At 33.6% G+C, this 20,420-nt stretch overlaps 1 protein-coding gene across 7 annotated transcripts in view; it reads right to left on the reverse strand.

The window, feature by feature from the left end:
* The window catches only part of LOC111415355 (Talin_middle and talin-RS domain-containing protein rhea), a 78,083-nt gene that overhangs the window by 2,403 nt on the left and 55,260 nt on the right, over positions 1 to 20,420 (reverse strand). For 4 of the 7 annotated variants that reach the window (XM_071197676.1, XM_023047003.2, XM_071197677.1 and 1 more), the window contains 8 exons: positions 19,227 to 19,484; positions 18,617 to 19,169; positions 18,368 to 18,558; positions 14,667 to 14,783; positions 14,221 to 14,611; positions 14,032 to 14,156; positions 7,556 to 8,070; positions 7,349 to 7,495 (listed from right to left, as the gene is read on the reverse strand). In XM_071197676.1, the coding sequence (XP_071053777.1) occupies positions 7,349 to 7,495; positions 7,556 to 8,070; positions 14,032 to 14,156; positions 14,221 to 14,611; positions 14,667 to 14,783; positions 18,368 to 18,558; positions 18,617 to 19,169; positions 19,227 to 19,484 (2,297 nt within the window). Of the gene's footprint in view, positions 1 to 6,943; positions 7,054 to 7,331; positions 7,496 to 7,555; positions 8,071 to 14,031; positions 14,157 to 14,220; positions 14,612 to 14,666; positions 14,784 to 15,069; positions 17,801 to 18,367; positions 18,559 to 18,616; positions 19,170 to 19,226; positions 19,485 to 20,420 lie in introns of those variants that run through there. The other 3 variants (XM_071197678.1, XM_071197679.1, XM_071197680.1) reach the window with 3 other exon arrangements.

Consider the following 20,420-nt stretch of genomic DNA (forward strand, 5'->3'; position numbering starts at 1 on the left):
CTGGACACCCATCATTTTGCAGCCACATATTTTGTCTTTCTTCCCTTTATGCCACACCAAACATTAACCGACCAAGGTCGTTTATGTTCTACTTCACGCAACCATCTTGGATTTTCAACGCTCCAATAGTGCATGTTATGTCTATTGACTTGTTCTTTGTTTGTAAAAGTAGACTCATCCGAGAGTAGCACGTTACCAAAGAAATTGACGTCTAACCGCATTCGTTCTTGTGCCCCTTAAGAAAATATTAATCGATTTTCAAAATCGCTTTCATAAAGCTGTTGATGCAATGAAATGTGTATAGGTGATACTTGTTGCGCTTTAATATTCTTGAAATGCTGGTCTTCGATATTCCGGCGCCAATTCCAAGTCGTAGAGCGCTAACTTGAGGATTTACTTCAACGCAATAATACCGCAATTTCCTTTTCTTCCGTAGTTACAGTTGCTTGCCGAGTTCTTTTTCTTGATTCCACATTTCCAGTGTTAGTGAAATCATTCACAACTCTGTAAAAGGTACTTCTCGAAGGCGTATTTCGATCAGGAAAACGTTCTCGATACAAAGCTATACTATCAGCAACTTTTCTGCCACTTTCTCCATAAATAAAAATCATTTCTACTTTTTCTGGCACACTTAGAGTATCCATGATTTAATGACTTAGTTTAAACACTTTGCCGTAATGTAAAACGATGGGATGAATTCAGAATTTGTTACCAAGCAGTTTTTATGCAAATTTAGTTTTACCTGTTACATTTTAAAACAATTCAACCAGTTAAGTGATATTCTGAAAATGCCGACATAAGCAGTTCCACGAAGTCTTGTTTTTTATGCGTTATTCTATTATCAAGTTGACAAAGGCGGAGAAATGGCTCTTACCAAAGGTATTTCCAACGAGCCAGGTCACCCGATGTACCTTTTCTGGATTTTTTTTGTTGATCATTCTAAGAATTAAGAACTAAAGACAATGTATCGAAGCGGGTAGGAAAATGTTTAAAAATTCATAAATCTTATATGTTCTTGCTAGATTATAAACGTTAGTTAATTATTTCTGAAGAAGTTTCAATTTTTTTCAGAAGATGTTTTGCCGTTGTACCGGCGAAACCACACAGTAAAATTTTTTTATTTAATTTTTTTGAATTACTTTACTTTTATCCATAGATTCAGATTTTACAATAAAATATATAGGCTACCATTTAAAAAATTGGCCGTGACCTTCATATAACCTTGAAAGTAAGGCCAAGGTCAAAAAATGATATCGTCATATGTTACCGTCATATACAGGATGTCCCGTTAAGCGTACGGAGCGGCTGTATCTCTAGAACGGTAAGGCCAAGAGGTTTGGGAAAAAAATCTTTATAAGCAAAGTGACCAAGAGAAATAGCTGGAAATTATTTTGAAGTTCGTAATTCGACCGCTAGGGGGCGTAACTGCCATTGAGAAACATAAAGTTGCCGCTATCTCAGAAACTTAGACGATGAGCTAAAACTTTGACAACATCATTTAATAGCTTGGATAATACCGCATCGCTTTTGTTTTGCGATATTTCTCATATCTGTCATAATAAGGGAGGGGAAGGCCAATGCGTTTTCATATGTTTACATTTTAATATCTCCTAGACCATTCAACCGATTTGAATGTTTTCGGTGTTGTTTGAAAGAGCATTTTATGCTCTTTTTAAAGATATTTTCAGTAAGACCGTCTGCTTTAAAACAAATGAGCTAGAGGACGTTATCTGCAGCGATTACATATTTTTGTGATTTTTGAAGAAAAGTTAAATGGAACGATACTATTTACTTCACAGACCCTTAGTCACCTTAAAATTTGCTAAATTTTAGTGAAAACCGCATCTCGATATCGCCACCCGTTCTCGAGTTATAGAAGAAAATGTTAAAAACTCGAGTGCCATCAATCGGATTCAGTTACCTCATCGAGAAAAGCAAATCACATTACCATGGTAACTGTAAACATGTCATTTACTAACGCAGAAGCGTATGATAGAGCGTATGATGATTTATTTTCAATGTTTCGAATACGATGCAACTGCATGGCAAAAATGTGCAATGTAATTACGACAAAGAAAGACATTTTTCTCTAGAAGTGTTTTTAAGATTGACTTAGCAATTACGGAAAACTGGCAACGTGTAGCCCATTCAGACATCTCTATGAATTCGTAAGTCATATTGGTGCGCAATGTGATCCCACATAATCTGAAAACTGCGAAAACAATTGTCCACAAGAGTTCTCAAGAGAATAATATCTCCACCACGTTGTTTTACATCAGGCCTTAACAGATACCGATTATGATAACAGACTGAACTATTACCATTGACTTTTAAATATGATTTGGGCAAATCCAAACCTTTTATCACAAATGCTATGGATGCATGAAGCATCTGTCCACAAGCTGATGTAAACTTGCATAATATGCATTCTTGGTTCGAGAAAAACCCACATTGCTTTCACCCCTTTATCTATTGGGTAGACTAAACGACCTGACTTTTCAAGAAAAACCAATAACCAGGGAAAATATGACATAACACTAAATACCAGTAGAAACGTATCTAGGGCCGAGACTTAAGCAACGTTTTTTTTTTCGTCGAAACTAGATTAAATAAATGCATCGAGGTTTATGAAAGGCATTTAGCACATTAGTGAGTTATTTTTGCCAAAAATTTAAGTTATTCTAAGTGTTTTGGTTTATTTTGTTTTATTATCATTGTTGATGTTTCATTGATCCGTTGGCTTTTCAACACGCCTCAAAAGTAGTTTTGAAGCAGTTCTAAGCTTGGATAAAGTGTTCTAGAAGGTTCTAGATAATAAAATTATTGTTCTCTCTTATTTGTTTCTTAAGGTAACTTGATCCGATTAAGATATACGAATTTTTAACATTTTCTTTTATAATTCGAGAATGGATGGAGATATCGAGATGCGGTTTTCACTAATATTTAGCAAATTTTATGGTGATTAACGGTCTGTGAAGTAAATAGTACCGTTCCATTTAACTTTTTTTCAAAAATCACAAAAATATGTAACCGCTGCAGATAACGCCCTCTAGCTTATTTGTTTTAAACCAAGCGGTCTTTCTGAAAATATCTTTTAAAAGAGCATGAAATGCTCTTTCAAACAAGACCAAAAATATTCAAATCGGTTGAATGGTCCAGGAGATATTAAAATGTAAACATTTGAAAATGCATTGGCCTCCCCCTCCCTTATTATGACAGATATGAAAAATATTGCAAAACAAAAGCGATGCGGTATTATCCAAGCTACTAAATGATGTTAGCCCCCTAGCGGTCGAATTACGAACTTCAAAATAATTTCCAGCTATTTCTCTTGCCCACTTTGCTTATAACGATTTTTTTCCCAAACCTCTAGGCCTTACCGTTATTGAGATACAGCCGCTCCGTACGCTTAACGGGACATCCTGTATATTTTTATGTAAAATGAACCGTTTTCGAGATAATCCCTTGTCTCACGTTAAGTGGACCACCTGTATTTTCAGAAAAAAGTATTGAAGTAGATCAAAGTAAAGTATTTGTACTTTTATAAATCCTTATTGGAAACACCGAGATGAAATCACTGAGATTAATAATGTATCTTTGAGAAAGAAGGACTTGATAAATTACATTATAGCCATTTAGGAATAAACAACATTTGTTTATGAGCAAGTGAGATTATTTCTGGCCCAGAACTGGCCAGTCAAACTGTCAAAAAATGTTATACATGTGCAAAATATCAATCAAATAATCCTAAAGAACATATGTGTAACAAACAGAGGATTACCAAAACAACCTTGGCACAACATTACAGCAGATTTTTTTCAATTGTAAAATAGATACTTCTTGCTAATTGTTGACATGTACTCCAAATACCCGGAAGTAATTTGTTTTAATGATGGAACAACAGCAAATTATATAATAGAAGAGTTTGAAAAGGTAATAGCAAGGGATGGAATTCCAGAAAAACTGTATAGACAAAGGTCCACAGTTTACCAATAGCCAATTTCAAAAACTTTCAACAACGAAGATCCAACTAAAAAGTTAATGGAAAAACCTGAACAAACTACTAATTTACGACCAAAAACACAAATTAAAATACCTACATATTAAAACAATTATGTTTTGTAATTATTTTGGGGATTTTGTATTTTTTTTTAAATAAATGAACGCAACCTCACACACAAAACAAAAGAGATCAAAGTAATAGAGTAAAATGACAGATGTTGAACTGTAATTAAGTGTATCACACGTTTTAAATAAAGCACCAAGAAAAGCATTAAAAGAGTATCATTACAACAATAACTTTACCAATCAAATAACACATTAATTTTCACTCCGTCCACACCAATCTGATTTCCATGATGGCAACATGATAAATCTCTCTATCACGGGAATCGCAATCTATAAAAATATCTACCACATATGCAATCTAATTATCGTCTACACTCACTTCTTTAATCTGCGAAAAAACTCCTCAAATATTGCTAATAAGCCTATTATCAATGTGATAATCATTACATCTATCCATGTTACTGCCATTGAACCTAAGTATTCCTCATAGCAACCATAAAGTCAGCCACCTTGTCACAAAAACAACTGCTCCCTCCCATAAAACAATAATGAAACAAAATCGTTCTAATTACTTCCACAACGTAATTTGCCATGTACTTTCTACATGGTGAAATAGTATCACAAAAACGGTACCAGGACTAGCAAGCTATCCTACATAAAGATATTCTTTTTCTTCTTGACGAAAATCCTAGCTTGATAGCATTTTGGGATAATGATGTTCATGATATTGTTTTAAGGCAGCTCATTTGGATTATCTGTATGATTCATTGACATAATCTTGCATTCACCTGTTTAGTACACAGAGTCTAAGACGTTATAGATAAAGAAATCGACAAATCGTGAATCTTAAGCTTTCAGTATACAACTTGGGTTCCTGCCTTACCATCTTGGATGGACATTACATTAGGCCGCGTGACAGCAGACCACGGAATTATTGCACCAGCAGAATTATCAGAAACGTTTCGCTCTTACTCGTCGTCATCGTTGTCTCACGCATAGTTTGATGCTGAAAATATAGACTATCTGGGAAAATCTTTGTAATTGGAAAAGAGTCATAACTGTTCCATCCTCATATACTTGAATTTCTTCATACTACCGTTCAAACTACCGGGAAAAAATTATGTTGTATCAACATAATTGTTGATATGTTGTTGTATTAGAGAGTCAGATTCTCCCAGTTAGTTGGTGCCTAGTCAGCTCTAAGTTGATCAACTAAATCTTACACCAAGAAAATTTCGAAGCAGGAGCTCTATTTTAATCCCTAAAAGGTTCGGCTGACCCAGAAGCTCAAGCTAGCAGACCATACATAATGCCGTTAATTCATTCAATGAGTGATGGAACAAAATGAAGTGATGACGCTCCTCTTCACCGAGCAAGCTCAATTTAATTTGAACGGGTGTTAACAAACAAAATGATCGAATTTGACAATGTGCAGAAACAAACGCACTCCTCAGGAGTTACTGTTTGGTGCAGATCTGAAAGATATGAAGTTCCAGCGCTTGAAACAATACATCTATTATATTAACTATTTCTTCCTCAGCGAATTTGTGAAATCTCTCTACACCAATGCGCCACATGCTATTCCCGAGCTCAAGGAGGAGAATCTCAGTGTCATCGGTGACTTGGAGCTGAAACACTGCAAAAAGTCATCGAAATTTTCATAGACTATACATAGTCCAGTAGATGGGTGGAGCAATTAATATCAACCAGAGTTAATATAATTCAGTTAGTTGCGACGGTCAATTTAGTTAGTCTCGTCAATTTTATGTTAATTTATCCAGTCGAAAAAATAGAAGAGGAAATCGTGCGTTTCACTCCACCTAACAAAAATATTCAATTCTCTCATGGTTCTTTAAAAAAGCGTTGCCAAGGATGCCATGGTGTATTATATCATGAGCACACTCCAACTACGACCATCCAAGTGAAAATATGTGTTCTAAAGACATCAAAGCGAGATAATACAGTCCTTAAGTTGCACAAATTACAACCTCTACAGAGAAGACTAAAAAAATTTTTCGGCGATGATGAAGGTCTTGATATCTCTTAACTAATATGTCTAACATTTTAAGGCAACGTTGAAAAAATCGATGGTGATAACTTGAATGGGTCTTTCTTGACAATACCAAACGCCCAGAGGCTGGATTGGCAAAGTCCAGAATTAAGAAAGTTTGAAGACACGTTTGAAGGTCAATAAATTGATGCTCAATTGACGTCGAATTCCGACCTGGTTATCCATATTCTGGCGTATATCATTGTTGTATGTCAAAGGTAATATCAAAGATTTTGTGGGAAAGATCAACTTCTTTAGACCGAACTTAGCCAAACAAGAAATTACATATTATACAGCTTGCAGCATACAAGTTTGGTTCCTGCCTTATCATCCTGGATGGACACCACAGAAGACAATCTTTCCATCCCTCCGACATTGAAAAAGATACGTCAGATGCAACTCTTCCCACGTGCCATACAAAAAGAAAGGGGAAAGATGGAATAAAAAAATTGTAACGTCATGGCATTTAACTCAAGATTTTTTTGCTGAAACAACTAAATCAAAAACTAAAGTTATTCAACAAGAACATCCCTTGAAGAAGCAAGAATACCAATGATATTCAACAAAACTATTTAATAATTCTCGTTATCAAGAAAAATTTGAATAATTTTTATTAAAATGAAGCTGATTCTTTATGTACATTTATAAATATGTCAAGTGGTTGGTGATGACCTAAATAAATAATTATTACAAAAAAAATAAAATAATTACTACATAAAATGAAATGAGTTAGTGAATGTTAGCGATATACAGGGAGAGCTCTAAATTAAAATTAAAAAAAATTACACTTCAGTGCAAAAAAAAAATAATAAAGCGTGAACGTACCTTATCACTCCAAACCCGATTCTTTAAGTTCGTTAATTTGTTTCTCTTGTAACTCGCTCACAACCAATTGGGCCTTTTTAATCGTTTTTTCCGTTATTGTATATACCTCACTACATAACAGGAAAATAAACCAAACCATGCAAAAAGAAAACCGACAAATTTAAAGGTAAATCTACTACTGGAATAGTAAAGTGTTCGTAAATAAACAAAAAGAAGACATAACAAACACAGGAAAAAAGCAGAGCATCATGCATTGGGAAAAAATAATATCATACCCTCTCCTACTGTTTAAATAAAAAATTTAAACGTTCTTTTTATATTGCTACTAAAATATAAACGTTAATTAAAGTGCATCGTGCGGGAATAATTAGTATGGTTAGACACACACCTTGTTTATTAACTCACCGCGATGTTGCTCCATCATACCCTGAACTCAAATAACCATCGGTTTCTTCACCGGAAGTTTCTCCCGCGCGATATTTAAATTGATGTATTGCTTTTAATTTGGCTCGGGCTTCTTCTAACTCGCGTTCTCTTCTTAATATTTCAACCCTAAGTACATATAAAAAATTGGTTTTAAATTTATCAAATTGTTTTATTTATTATACTTACTTTGCGTTAATTTCATCAGCCATCCTACCAACAGCTCGCTTATGCAAAATAATAAATTTATCCTCATCAACCGTAATAGCTTGTTGCGCAGCCCTAACTAAATTATCCGTGGATTTAATAACCGCATTTCCGGCTTGTTGTAATCGTCGCGTAGCTTCCGTATCCCCTTCAGCTTTAACTTTACAAGCGACTAAAAGATGAGCCGTTGATGTAGCAACTTGTTTCGCGGATGAAATTAATTTTTCTTCGCCGGCTAATCCTTGAACTAAAGCGTTAGCACTCTCTACCAAAGTGTGAGTGGCTGCGGCGACCATTCTTGCGGCGGAAATAAGCCCTTCCGACCATTGATCGTCGTCCGAATTTAAGAGAGGTTGGCTGGATACTTTTCCTGCTTCGATTAATTCGCGTTGAGCTGCGCTCGCCGCTTTAACTAACGCTGAAGTTGCGGCTGTTATTGATTTAGCCGCTTCTAAAATCATTTCGTCGAAATTCATGTTTTCTTCAAGATTGCTTGTCTGAAATAAAAAAGTTTTATTAAAAATTATTGATCTCGTTTTACAGTAATAGTCAAATTCAATTAAGTAACTTTTAAAATTTTTTTATAGAGAAAGTGTTCGAGCTGACATTGAAACTTGTAACATATTGAACAGAAAAAATTACACAGAAGGTGTCGCAGACGATGCAGCTATCATGGCAGAAACGGAAGATGATCTGCAAAGACAGCTCTTTAAATACCCAAAAATGATAATGATCTACCTCTGATTTAGCATAAGATTTTAAAAATCAATTTAATGAAGCGTCATCTTTATCAGACTGGTCGTCTGAGAAATCGTTTAGTAAAATCAATACATACGAATAAACAGCGAGATAAGAATTTATAAAACTTGCATAAGGCCCGTCATGACATACGGAATAGAGACACCCGAAGATACGAGCAAAACTAAGAGTATGCTGAGATTTGCTAAAATTAAAATATTGCAAATTATTCTGAAACATCAGGGAAAGATGTGGTGTACTAAGCAGATTACGGCGCATAGTATTAGAAGGAAAACCAGCAGACTTTCGAGTACCAAGAAGCATGGGCGTAACCAGAGAGGGACAGGGGACAGGGAGGGGCCATGCCCCCCTAAATCTCTGACATAATTACACTTTTTTACAAATTACCAATTGACTGCACCACGGTCCATGCGCGACATCGGTTGTCGAGAGGACTGACTAGACCTTTATACCACGGGCGACATCTGTTGCCGAGAAGACTAACTAGACCTTCATAACTTTATTCTGGTTACCAAACCCTGAACCTCAGCCAGGGCCTTCCTCGTCGGAAGTTTTAAACCCCTGTTGGAAACCTCCACAAAATTACAGCTTTGCCGAAGATGCCACGCATCTGAAGAAAAAATTTCAGTACAAAGTATATTCAAAGCATTTAAAGGGAGCTTCCTTCTACTTCGTTTCAGGGAGTCCAAGGTTCTTTCGCTGTACGCCCTTTCATTCGATATAAGCATAATGCATGAATATGGTAAGAACCATATTGCAAGTCGATGGCATTTGGCAGCAGTCAAAGCTGCAAAATCCTTCATGGAGGAAGCTCCTATAGATGTCCAACTAATATCAGCACACCAAAAATTAAGAGCGGAAAATTGAAAAATTTTATCGTCAATTATATCTACCATAATAAGTGATGTAAAAATACGGTAATTTATAATTTGTGTAAATTATGGTTTTTTTTTCTCAAAATTTATTCTCGCGTAATTTAATAATTTTTTTGATAAATTCCTACGGTAACCTTTTTATTATTTTGATTCAAGGGCAGTAGAATCTAACTTGATTTTGATTTAATAAAACCTTTATACAAACTGCAAAGGAACATTTAAAATAAACTATGTAACAAAAACTCTGAAAATGAAACAAAATATGAATGTAATTCAAACACATAATTCAGAAGAGCTTCTTTCTGTTGTGCACGTTGTTGGTGAGCAATTTAAGATTTTTGTTGCTACTTTGCTTAATGATGTAGAACAACAAAGAGACTTCCATAATATAACAGAATACTACCCATAATTTTTGGATCTAGTAAATTCGTGCTTTTAAAACTGATAGAATTGTTTTTACTTCTAAAACTGGGCATTCACTTTGTAGTTGATCATTCAAATGCTGAAAATAGTCAACAACGTGAGAAACGCAAGGTAGGGAAGTTTGTACTTTTTTTTAAATTATTGAAATGGGATTTAAAATCTTATATTCAAGCTTCCCCTAGAATATACCGTTTAAAATGTTACGTTTAATATTTTCGTCTAGAATACTTGTTATAGTTTCTGTTATAACCCCTTTAAGTTTCTTCTTCATTATCAAAACACCGAAAGCGCATGCGCAGACACATCCTAGCTCCTAGCGGTAATTTATGAAAAATTTGCTTGGTAAATTACGGTAAATATTTTGGTAATTTACAAATTCACATCACTGACCATAATATAAGAGGCAAAGTACAAAACGAAAGAGTTTTTGAAGACTTAATTCATTTCAGAATTGATAGTGGCGACGTAGACCTAAAACGACAGATAGAAGGTAAAAAAATGTTACCTATATATAAAGAGGAAAATTAGATCCACAAAAATGTGTTGGGCAAGGATACGACGGATGTGCGACAATGGCCGGCAAAAATGGTGGAGTACAAAAGATAATAAGGGAAAAGTATAGAAAGGCCCTGTTCTTTCATTGTGCAAGCCATAAGTTAAATCTAGTGGTGAATGATCTAAATCGCGTCGTTGAGATTCGTAATACAATGTCTACTATAAAAGACATAACTTTTTTTCGAGAATCCGTTTTAAGGAGAAAATACGTTCCAAATATACCAGCTCTGCGCGAAACAAGATGGTTTCAAAAATACCGAAGTATTTCTATCTTCATGCAAAACTTCTTAGGAATCGTACATGGTCTAGAGAGACTCGCAGAGGAAGGAAACACTGCTACAAGAAAGACAGCCTTTCAGCTTCAGCTTTACTGGGACCTGTTGCAAATGTTTTGCAGTCAAACGGTTTAGATCTCCTTCAATGTACGAACCACATTAAGACAATTGATGATGTAGTGAAAGTTCATCGCCAAACTACGGATAATATTATGAAAGATCTCTTTGCTTCTGCCGATAGGATTGCGGAGGAAATACAAAATACATCATCCATCCAGAATAGTAAAGCACCAGCAGCATCGTTCAAACACTCCTTCAGATTCATCTGCTGAGTATTGGAAACGTACGTTGCTTATTCCATACCTGGACTCTTTAACGTCAGCACATATGACAGACACCTTTTCTATATTATCCCTACATCCTTATCTTATGCTAAATTTTAAGATTGAAGATTTTATACAGAGAACAAAATCTATTGCTGAATTGTACGACCTGAAAGAGTTTCAGTCTGAAACTGAATTGTGGTATCATGTGTGGGCTGAGAAAAACCTTGATAGACAGATCTTAAAAAATCTGGAAATGGTTGAAGTGATTAAAGAAGCTAATATATTCTTTTCTGGCATCAAAAATGCTTTAATGATCTCAATAGCGCAGCCTTGTTCCATAAGTACAATAGAATGATCATTTAGCACATTAAGACGTGTCAAAACATGGTTAAGTTCTACAATGGGGGAAAACCGTTTAAATGGACTATGTTTAATGAGTGTGCATAAAAATCTTGTGTCGGAAGAAAAGATAGAGTTAGAAGTCATAGAAACATTTTCTGAAAATCCTAGGCGATTAATGTTATAAATAAAGTATGTGTTGTTTAAATTAACGACTTTTCAATTCTTGAAACCTCCCCCTAGACCAAATTCTGACTAAAGATGATGGGCAGCATAAAAGATGGAAGGGCAGCTGCAAGTCCAAATCACAAGATACATTTTGGCTACGAATTCAGAATTCAACACAACAACAGATCTCAAACGTTAGAAAATGAAGAAGAAAACATCGTTTTATGAAGATACACAGAGAACAAAAATTCCTACTATCGTTCAGATATAAGACAATTATTTATCATTTATGGAACAAGAAAACACAAAGTTGTAACTGCCTTTTCTTAATTTTGGATTTTGGTGTAATGCGATCTTATTTACAAATTTATGCGCAAACTAATCTTAGTGACTGTAAATTCGTAGACTTTCAAGACCAGTGTTGTTGGCAATAAATTCAAACCATTTCTGACTGATTTAAATCTTGAATTTCCATTTCCACATGTCAAATAATGCAAGCAAATCTATTGACATGTATCTACATTAATGACATGAGCGACTATAAAACGAATTATTAATCAGTTAGAAACTGTTCAAGAACAAATCTATTGTCAACTTTCCACAGGTTTTGTCACTTTTGAATTTGTTTTTGAAGAAGGTTGTAACATGGTATCCGAAACGTCGAACAATATTTTAATAGACGCGATGTTTGTAGTTTTAGTTTTAATCCTAGTGACATTATATTTTTATGGAATCATTTTGAAAGTGTCGTACTCATGCCAAAATAGGAAGAATACGTCAATTTTGCAGGAGTAGGATTTATGGCAATTGCTAAGGACTAGGACTTCCTTTGTGTCTTGCCAATAACTTTGCTATCTCCTCGGGCCAACTTTTTCTCTATGATTTGGCATATTTTCCCTATTTGGCATGCCAGTGCCCACAGCTACAAATGGTAGATCCTAAAGCAACCTTACTGAGGTAAAAAATCGGTCTAAGCAGACAAACGCGTCTTCATCACGCGGTATAAATCCCAATAGTTTGTTCACTACCCGCTCTCCTAGTGTAGATGCTTGAGTACCTGAAGTATCCTTAACGGCATATATACCAAAGTTGTAGACGAATCTTGTGTTTGAATCACAAAGTTGCCAAATTTTTATTTGTACTTGAACTTCACCATGGATTCGTCTATACTCATATGCGAGCACAAACTTTGGACTGATTGAAACCTTTGCTTCAAGCACTCGATCAACTCGTCGACATAGTACGTTTTAGAAAGCAGATATGTACAACGACCGCAGCTTATCGCATTTTTGATACAATTATTTCCCATGCTCTTCTTATTGGACCAATAGTCATGAAATGATGGTAGGTGATAGTAGCTTATCACTAGCATATACCCTGTTATTACCATGATTGTCTCCGATTTTTCGCATTTGTATTTTCAGCAATGTACAAGAATAAACTTTTCGGAAATACTCCTGAACTCCTATTAAGCTTTGCTAATACAATTACGTTCCTAACTTGAGGTATAGCTCTTCTGGATTGAAAATTTGCGATTTTGTCGATATCATACCAATTTTGGCTCTTCATCCGAATCGGAAGAGGAATTTGAAGAGTTATTTGATGAACCTTGATCTTCAACATGATCATTGTTATTTTTTGGTCATTTGGCGGAATTTCTTCTTTAGAGGGCTCAAAAGCTGAATTCGAGTCGTCACTACAATAGAATGAATCCACATCTTCTTCTTCTAACTCTTTCTGGGTTAGATATTTTTTAGCTATTCTGCAGGATAAAGAACAATATTTGCACTTCGGCACTACTGGGACAGATATGGCAGATGAAAAACACTGATGGGACAAATATGTACTAGTATCACATTTTTGAGCGAAATTCAGATTTCCATGCAGATATTTTTCAAGTTTTTAGCACTCACGTTTTAGTTCAAAATCACAAAAAATTCAATAGAACTCTGCACGCTTTGGAAACAAACACAACCTGTTAAAATTGTTGCCAAATCATTGCAGCATAATCGGCAGATGGGTATAAATTTGTCTCTAAAAATACATTTACATCACTCGCATTTGGACTTTGTTCCTGAAAAGTTACAGCTGAATAACGAACAAGGCAAGAACAGGATTTGAAGATTTTTGAGATGAAAGTATGTTAAAGAATTATTGTTGATCCACCAAATTATGAATTCAAATCAAATTTGTCATGTAATCAAATTTTTTTTAAGAAAAAGTATATATAACTTTAATTGTTAACAAAGCCACAAATTCTTTTCAAAAGTTCTAGCTTCTTTGATTTAAGTCAAGCAGTTTATGTCTTATCTGCTTCTCAACATTGTTGGTAAATATTTAAAAATGCATACTCAACTTTAACATTAAAACAACTTTCAAATATTAGATAGGAAAGCAGTGTTGTAACTGTTAAAGTTCTTAGACATAATTTGCCATCAGACATACAATTTGTATAGTGACTCCAAAACAGACATTTCTATCAATAAACGCAGCTTAAATTTATATGCTCGACACTTCTATGGCACAATTTGTTAAATAAATTTTGATTTTTTGAATCAAATACAAATAATAGTTAAGCTTACCCAATAAGGTTGATGATTGTACAAACCACTGTAATAATATGTTTGACTCCTGGGTGTTTTAAAAAGACAACCAAGAATATCAAACATATCTTACAGTAAGAATGTTTTTTTTTATAATATTTTAAAACTATAAAAGAAACAAATAATTTTACATACCTTAATAGATTTTCTTGGACATAAACTAGCTAGTTTCTTAGCTGCAGCATCAATAGAAGCGGCAGCTCCAAGAAGTTCATTTTCAGCAATAACAGTTGGATCATTTGGATCAACCCAATCACTTCCTAATTTTAAACACAAAAACATGAATCAGATTTTTAAGGAAATCATGTTATTAGATTTCTTTACCTTTTAATAATTCTGCCAATGTAACCAATTCAGTTACAGATTGTGCAATTTTTCTCGAAATTTGTGGTAAAACTTGTTTAGCATCCGCTGTATTTCCATTCAAAATACTCATAAGTAACTCCCTAAATTGTTGCGCGCAATCGTACCCAGCATTTAAAGCTCTTTCACGCAACTCTTTCGTTTCGGCGATATTAAAAGCGCAGCTTTTCACCGCAACTAACATATCAGAAACGGCTCTTCTCGATAAATTAGCTGCTGCGATGATATCGTCTTGTTTATTACTTATACCGGCAGCTACCGATTTTGAAGTAGCTTTAGTAATAGCTTTTGTGCAACGAATAATATCTTCGGGAGTCATTCCAGTTTTAGCTAATTCTCCAGCACTTAAAGCCTGTTTAAAAAGTTTAATTGAGAAGTTATTTATTTTTTAAGATCGGTTTTTATACCTTCATTTCTTGTCCTATAGCTTCTACGGTAGATTCTAAAGCTCGAGTACCTCTGGTGTGCTCGTCTTCTACAGCTTTTACAGTTTTCAGCAAAGAAGTGACGTTAGTAACCATTACCTGCAATGCACGAAAAAATTGATTAATTAAAAAAGTTAAAGGAAACGTGCAGAAATGCATAGGAAGCAAAATTTATATATTTTTCGTTGCATTTTTTTTGTGTTAGTTAAAAATCGAAAATAAAATTAAAAGAGATTGAAAGAAAAATCAAAAAAATAAAGATAAATAAATAAAAAGAAAACATTGATAAAGATAAAAATGGTAAAGGCTGGTTTTTATACATACCGATTAAAACAAGTTGCAACTTTTATTTTATTTTAATTTAATAAGTTTAAAGAATTAATTGTTTTTAAATTTTATTTTGAATAAATATTTGTATATAAATATAGGAGGATAATGATTTTTTTATGTAATCATATGAACACACCATTTTAAAGATTTTTAAGAGGATTTAAAAATAATTTTATAAAGAAGCTAAGTTGTAAGTGATGAAGCAAAATAATTTAAATATAAAACGTAAAATGCAATAAAATAATTTGAGTAGAAAAGTGTTGGTCAGAAATATTGGGTGTTTTAAATAATATCAAATGATAATTTCATGTAGAATAATTTACTTTTGAATCTTTTAATTAAGAATGTTTTTAATTTAAGTACTTTAATAAGATTGTGACAGATAGATACATATTTTTGACATCTAGGCTAATAGCAGGCAAGAAATTGATGGCAACAAATATCTAGGTATTTAAATAGCAGAGAATTTTCTGCCATTTTAGCAATGTGACTATGAATGACTTTAGATTACATTTACTATTGGATTCGGCTTCTAAGAATTCAGTTATACCCTTTAGGATATGGAATGGAGCATTTGAGCAATTGATGGAAAACAGTCTTAGTGTGATATACCTGGATTGTGGTTGATTATTTATAAATAAAACTCAATGCAACAGTATAAAAAAAGATTGGAGCAACAACAGCTGTTTGCTTTGTTATGCCATAACATGCCCTTGAACCAACATTTTTTAGGTTTCACTAGAATTGTGTAGTCTATAATCTAAGTGATTGCGAATATTACAAAAAAAGCAATTATTTGGACCAAAACTTTGAGCGATAAATGACTCCTGCATCTTTCAAAATAAGTACTCTAACATGGCAAGTCATCAACATATTAAAACTGCTTATAGTAAGGAACTGGACTGCAAGTACAGCTAAACAGATATTTTGGGAAAACTGGAATACTCAAATGACAATTGATATACTTAAAAGATCTGTTGTGCGCAAGACAGTAAATCTGCCGAAAACGGAAAATCTTTATTGGTTCTTTTAGCTCAAATATAATTAATAATATGAGTAAGGCAATGGGATAGGCTGTCCTGAATGTAGTGTTGGGTTGGGTTGGGTTTTGTATTAAATATTCTACAATGCTAAAAGTCTAACTAACACCAGTAGCGAAAATTAAGAGTGACCAAAGCCTATCAAGATGTAGATAAGCCTATAAGCAAAAAAATAAAAAATAGATGATAAATAATAGTTCATCGTCCTCATTTACAGACTTGTAATTATCATGTATCAAACTGCATAATTAAAAAAAAATACTTTGAGGATCATAAAAATCTTTTTGGGCAAAGCAAAAAAATATGAAATTCTTCTAGAGTACCTATGACAATCATTGCAGAGTGTTAGAAATCTCTAGATATCATTGGAAATAATTAGAAATTTTTTGGAAAGTCATACAAGTTTTCTGGAAAGTCTTAGAATTTTTCTGTACTCCTTTTAAACACCACGAAAGACTTCTAGAGTAGATATAACAACCATTGGAGACTATTTAAAATCCTTAGATATCCTTGAAAATCCTTAGATATTTCTTTGGCGGTCTTAGAAATGCTGTGAACATTATTTAAAAGTTCTAAAAGGCGTTCAGACTGTATTTGACAACCATTGGAGGGTATTAGAAATCATGAGACATCTTTGACAATAATTACAAATTCTCTACAACAACTAGCTGCAACACAAATTGTCTGATAAAGGTATTTTGACATCTTCATTTAACATCCTAGCATAACAAAATTGGAAACGATAAAAGATTTTCCTAACATAAGAGGTTTTTGTCATGGGAATAAATGAACAGAGTTTTTTAGATAGATGTCTAAATGTTGCTGCAGTGTTTTCCAGCTTTAATAGCAAGAGTATCAATGGGTTATGCAGCAGCTGCAAGTTTTTCTTGAGAAGCAGCTACTACAGCAATCAAGGTATTAGCATCTTCAACCAAAGCATTTGAAATTTTCAAAATATACTAGCGATGATCAACAAATTATTGATCAGTTTCATGGTTCAAATTGCTTCTTAATTTCGACATTTTCGAACTTCACCACTTATTATACCCAGAAGTCGTCATAGAAAGTTGAAAAATTTTAAAATGGCGAATATATTTGCAAGATCATACCCAAGATCGGAAGATTTAGTAAGCGCAGAATATTAAAAAGTTCTGTGATATCTTCTTACTGCGATTTATAAACAGAAATATTTTCAACCGTTTCTTAATTAACAATAAAACTTTGTGAACTCAGTATGCAATACTCGTTTGTATTTCAAGGTCATGTCCTTCAATAAGCACACGAGAAAAGCATAACCTTGGCACAAGCAACCTCGGTTTTTTATTGAGTCAACCATCAAAGATCAAACTTCGTAGTTTTGCTATACAATAGTTGTCAAGGTGTTTTAATTGAGATCATATCTAAAGTAATTATGAAGATTTATTATTATTATATAAGATGATTTAATTAATTTAATTAGGATTATTATCCTACATGAAATTGTCATTTGACCTAATTTTAAACACCCAAATATATTTTTGGAAATTTAAAAAGTTTAAACATTCCCGTTTCAAAAAGAAATGTATAAAATTTATAAGTAGTTAGTTAATAAATTCTTTGGTAAATTTCTTTTTAAGTGGCAATAACGCATGGTACAATATCGGTTTGCATGCTTTCGGTGTTAACGTTCTCTCTGCTGTCGCTCAACAGGCGCAGCAATTCTTCTTCTTGATCGGAAATCCACCAATCAGTATCCGAATCCGGCACCTGTCAGTCAACCAAAATATGCGCTGTGATTAAAGTCCACCAAATTTTAATTAAAAAAAAACAATAATAATAAAACAATATAGCGGAGAAACAACCATCAACAAAACCATCACTAAATCACTATGTTAATTCTTATATTGGAGATATGGTGGACTTTAAATAACACTTGCTTCGGCATATTTTATTGTTGACTACGAATTTTAAGTGCCTAAGTTTTATGTGTGTGTATTTATTCGTTTCAAATTACAAAAATTATCTCAAAAAAGAATATAAATAAATAATGTTAAGTGTGCAAAAAAATCAACAGATACAAATTATCCAAATCAATTTAAAGTCCACCCTGTATATTAATAGTCAAAATAATTTCTTAATACACACACATGCAAATACTTTATTTAAAAGTATTTTTTTCATTTTGTGTTAATTAATTATTATTACCAATGATGATTATCACTAAAAATGTAAGACACAACAGTGTTTTCCCATGCGATACATTTTTATTAAAATAAAGTAACTGTTAAAAATAAAATAAAACAACATAGAATATTAAAAAGCAAAGTAACCCACCTTAGCGCTATCCTTTAAATGTGCCATAGCTGGATCATTTATTGGTTTACCACTGGCAGCTTTTGTAGCATGGATAAGATCACCCAAAGCACTTGCAACATCCTTAACAGCATTAATCAACATCACCTGAGAATCAGGGTTATCTGATCCTAAACTAGCAGCACCAAATTTAACCACTTCAGCTAATTGGACTGATTAAAAAAATAAAATGAATTAATCGATTTTATTATTCCTTATAATATAATTTACCAATTGTTGATACAGCATTTTGTGCAGCAGCAGCAAGTTTTTCTTGAGAAGCAGCTGCTCCAGCAACCAAAGTCTTGGTATCTTCAACCAAAGCTTTTGCAGTTTTCAAAATATTCTCGCGATGATCAGCGAAAGATTGATCTTCAGTTTCGGGGTTCAAATTTCCTGCAGTTGCAAACATAATGGTTGTATCTAAATCACCAATAATTCCAGATACTGTCGAAGCAGCATTGATGCAAGCTTGAGTCCCGCGTGAACCCGATTGAAGAGTTGCCAAAACTCGGGAAACTTTTTCAGAAACATTTCTTGATGCATCTCCAATAGCTCTGATGGACCCCTCATCTTTTCTCATTTGACATTGATCACCCGCGTGAACTACATCAACACAAGCACCGCCTAAATCTTGAACCGCTTCTTTTAAGCGAATCGATATATCTCCGTTTGTTGAGGTCGCCGCTGCTCCAAGACTATCGTTTGCTAATTGTGTGTATTTATGGGAAAGATCCGCCGATAATGGGGCTAAACGTTGCGGTTCTAATGTAGCTTTAGTACACTGAAAAATATAAAAATAAATAAAAATATATATATTAATAAATATTGGAGAAATTACCATTTCACTTGCAATTTTTGCAATGTCTTTGGCACACTCAACCATTCTTGTTTGATAGTCAACATAAGAATCTCCATCGGTCATAATGAAAGAGGCTCTATGATCAGTTAATCTTGTCATTGCTCGAGTTAAGTTATCAACTACGCTGGATACGAAACCGCTTTGTGTTGAAATGTCTTCGATGGTGTTTACCAGTTCTTGTAAAGCTTCTTTTGTTGATGATGCACATTCGTCTACGTCTGGATGCAATTGAGTTGCCTGAAAGAAATATTTGTTAAAATGAATACTTAGAAAATAGAGAGACCATAATCTAGTCTTAGAAATGCTCTGAACTACCTTGCCAAATATACCTAAGAATTGTATTAATACTAAATTGTAGGTATTGTTTGTAGACGACTACTTACTACTAACTGAGGAGTGAATACTGCTAGCAGAAGACTAGATACTGCTAACACAGGACTGGATATAGATTGCAAAAGTTAAATAATGCTGGCAGAAATATAAATACAGTTGATGTAAGACTAGATACTGTTGGCAGAAGACTAGAAACAGCTACTAAAAGACTAGATACTGTTAAGTAATGAGTAAATGTTGGTAAAATCCTAGACGCCGTTTGTAAAAAACTACTTATTGCTATCTGAGGAGTAGATGCTATTGACAGAAGACTAAATACATCTTGCAGAGGATTGCCAATTGAAGACTGGATATTGTTTGTAAAAGACTAAATAATACTGACAAAAATCTGAATACTGTCGCTCATATACTGTTTTCAAAAAATTAGGTTCTCCTTATAGAAGACTAGATACGACTATCAGAAATTCAGACACTGGTACCAGAAACCTAAATAGTGCTAACTAAAGACTATGTATTACTAGTAAAAAAACTAGATATTGCGAATTGAAGACTAGGTATTATTTGAAAAAGTCTAAATAATGCTGGTAAAACCACAAATTCAATAAATGACAAGGCACATGTTAAAACCACAAAAATTTTTGGGAAAAGTTCAATTATACAACCCGATTTTTACTTGTTTCACGTGACCTTTTTAATTTTTAAATGTTTCTTTGCAATAATTTTGCCGCATGTCTCTGAAGATGATAACTTGTTATCGAAACATGTAAGACAAAGTAAATAATAAATCTAAAACCAGTAAAAAGTACAGTTTGATTATTTAATTTTTAAAAACCATAAATA

Source organism: Onthophagus taurus, chromosome 7 (assembly GCF_036711975.1).
Source record: "Onthophagus taurus isolate NC chromosome 7, IU_Otau_3.0, whole genome shotgun sequence".
Taxonomy (NCBI): Eukaryota; Metazoa; Arthropoda; class Insecta; order Coleoptera; family Scarabaeidae; genus Onthophagus; species Onthophagus taurus.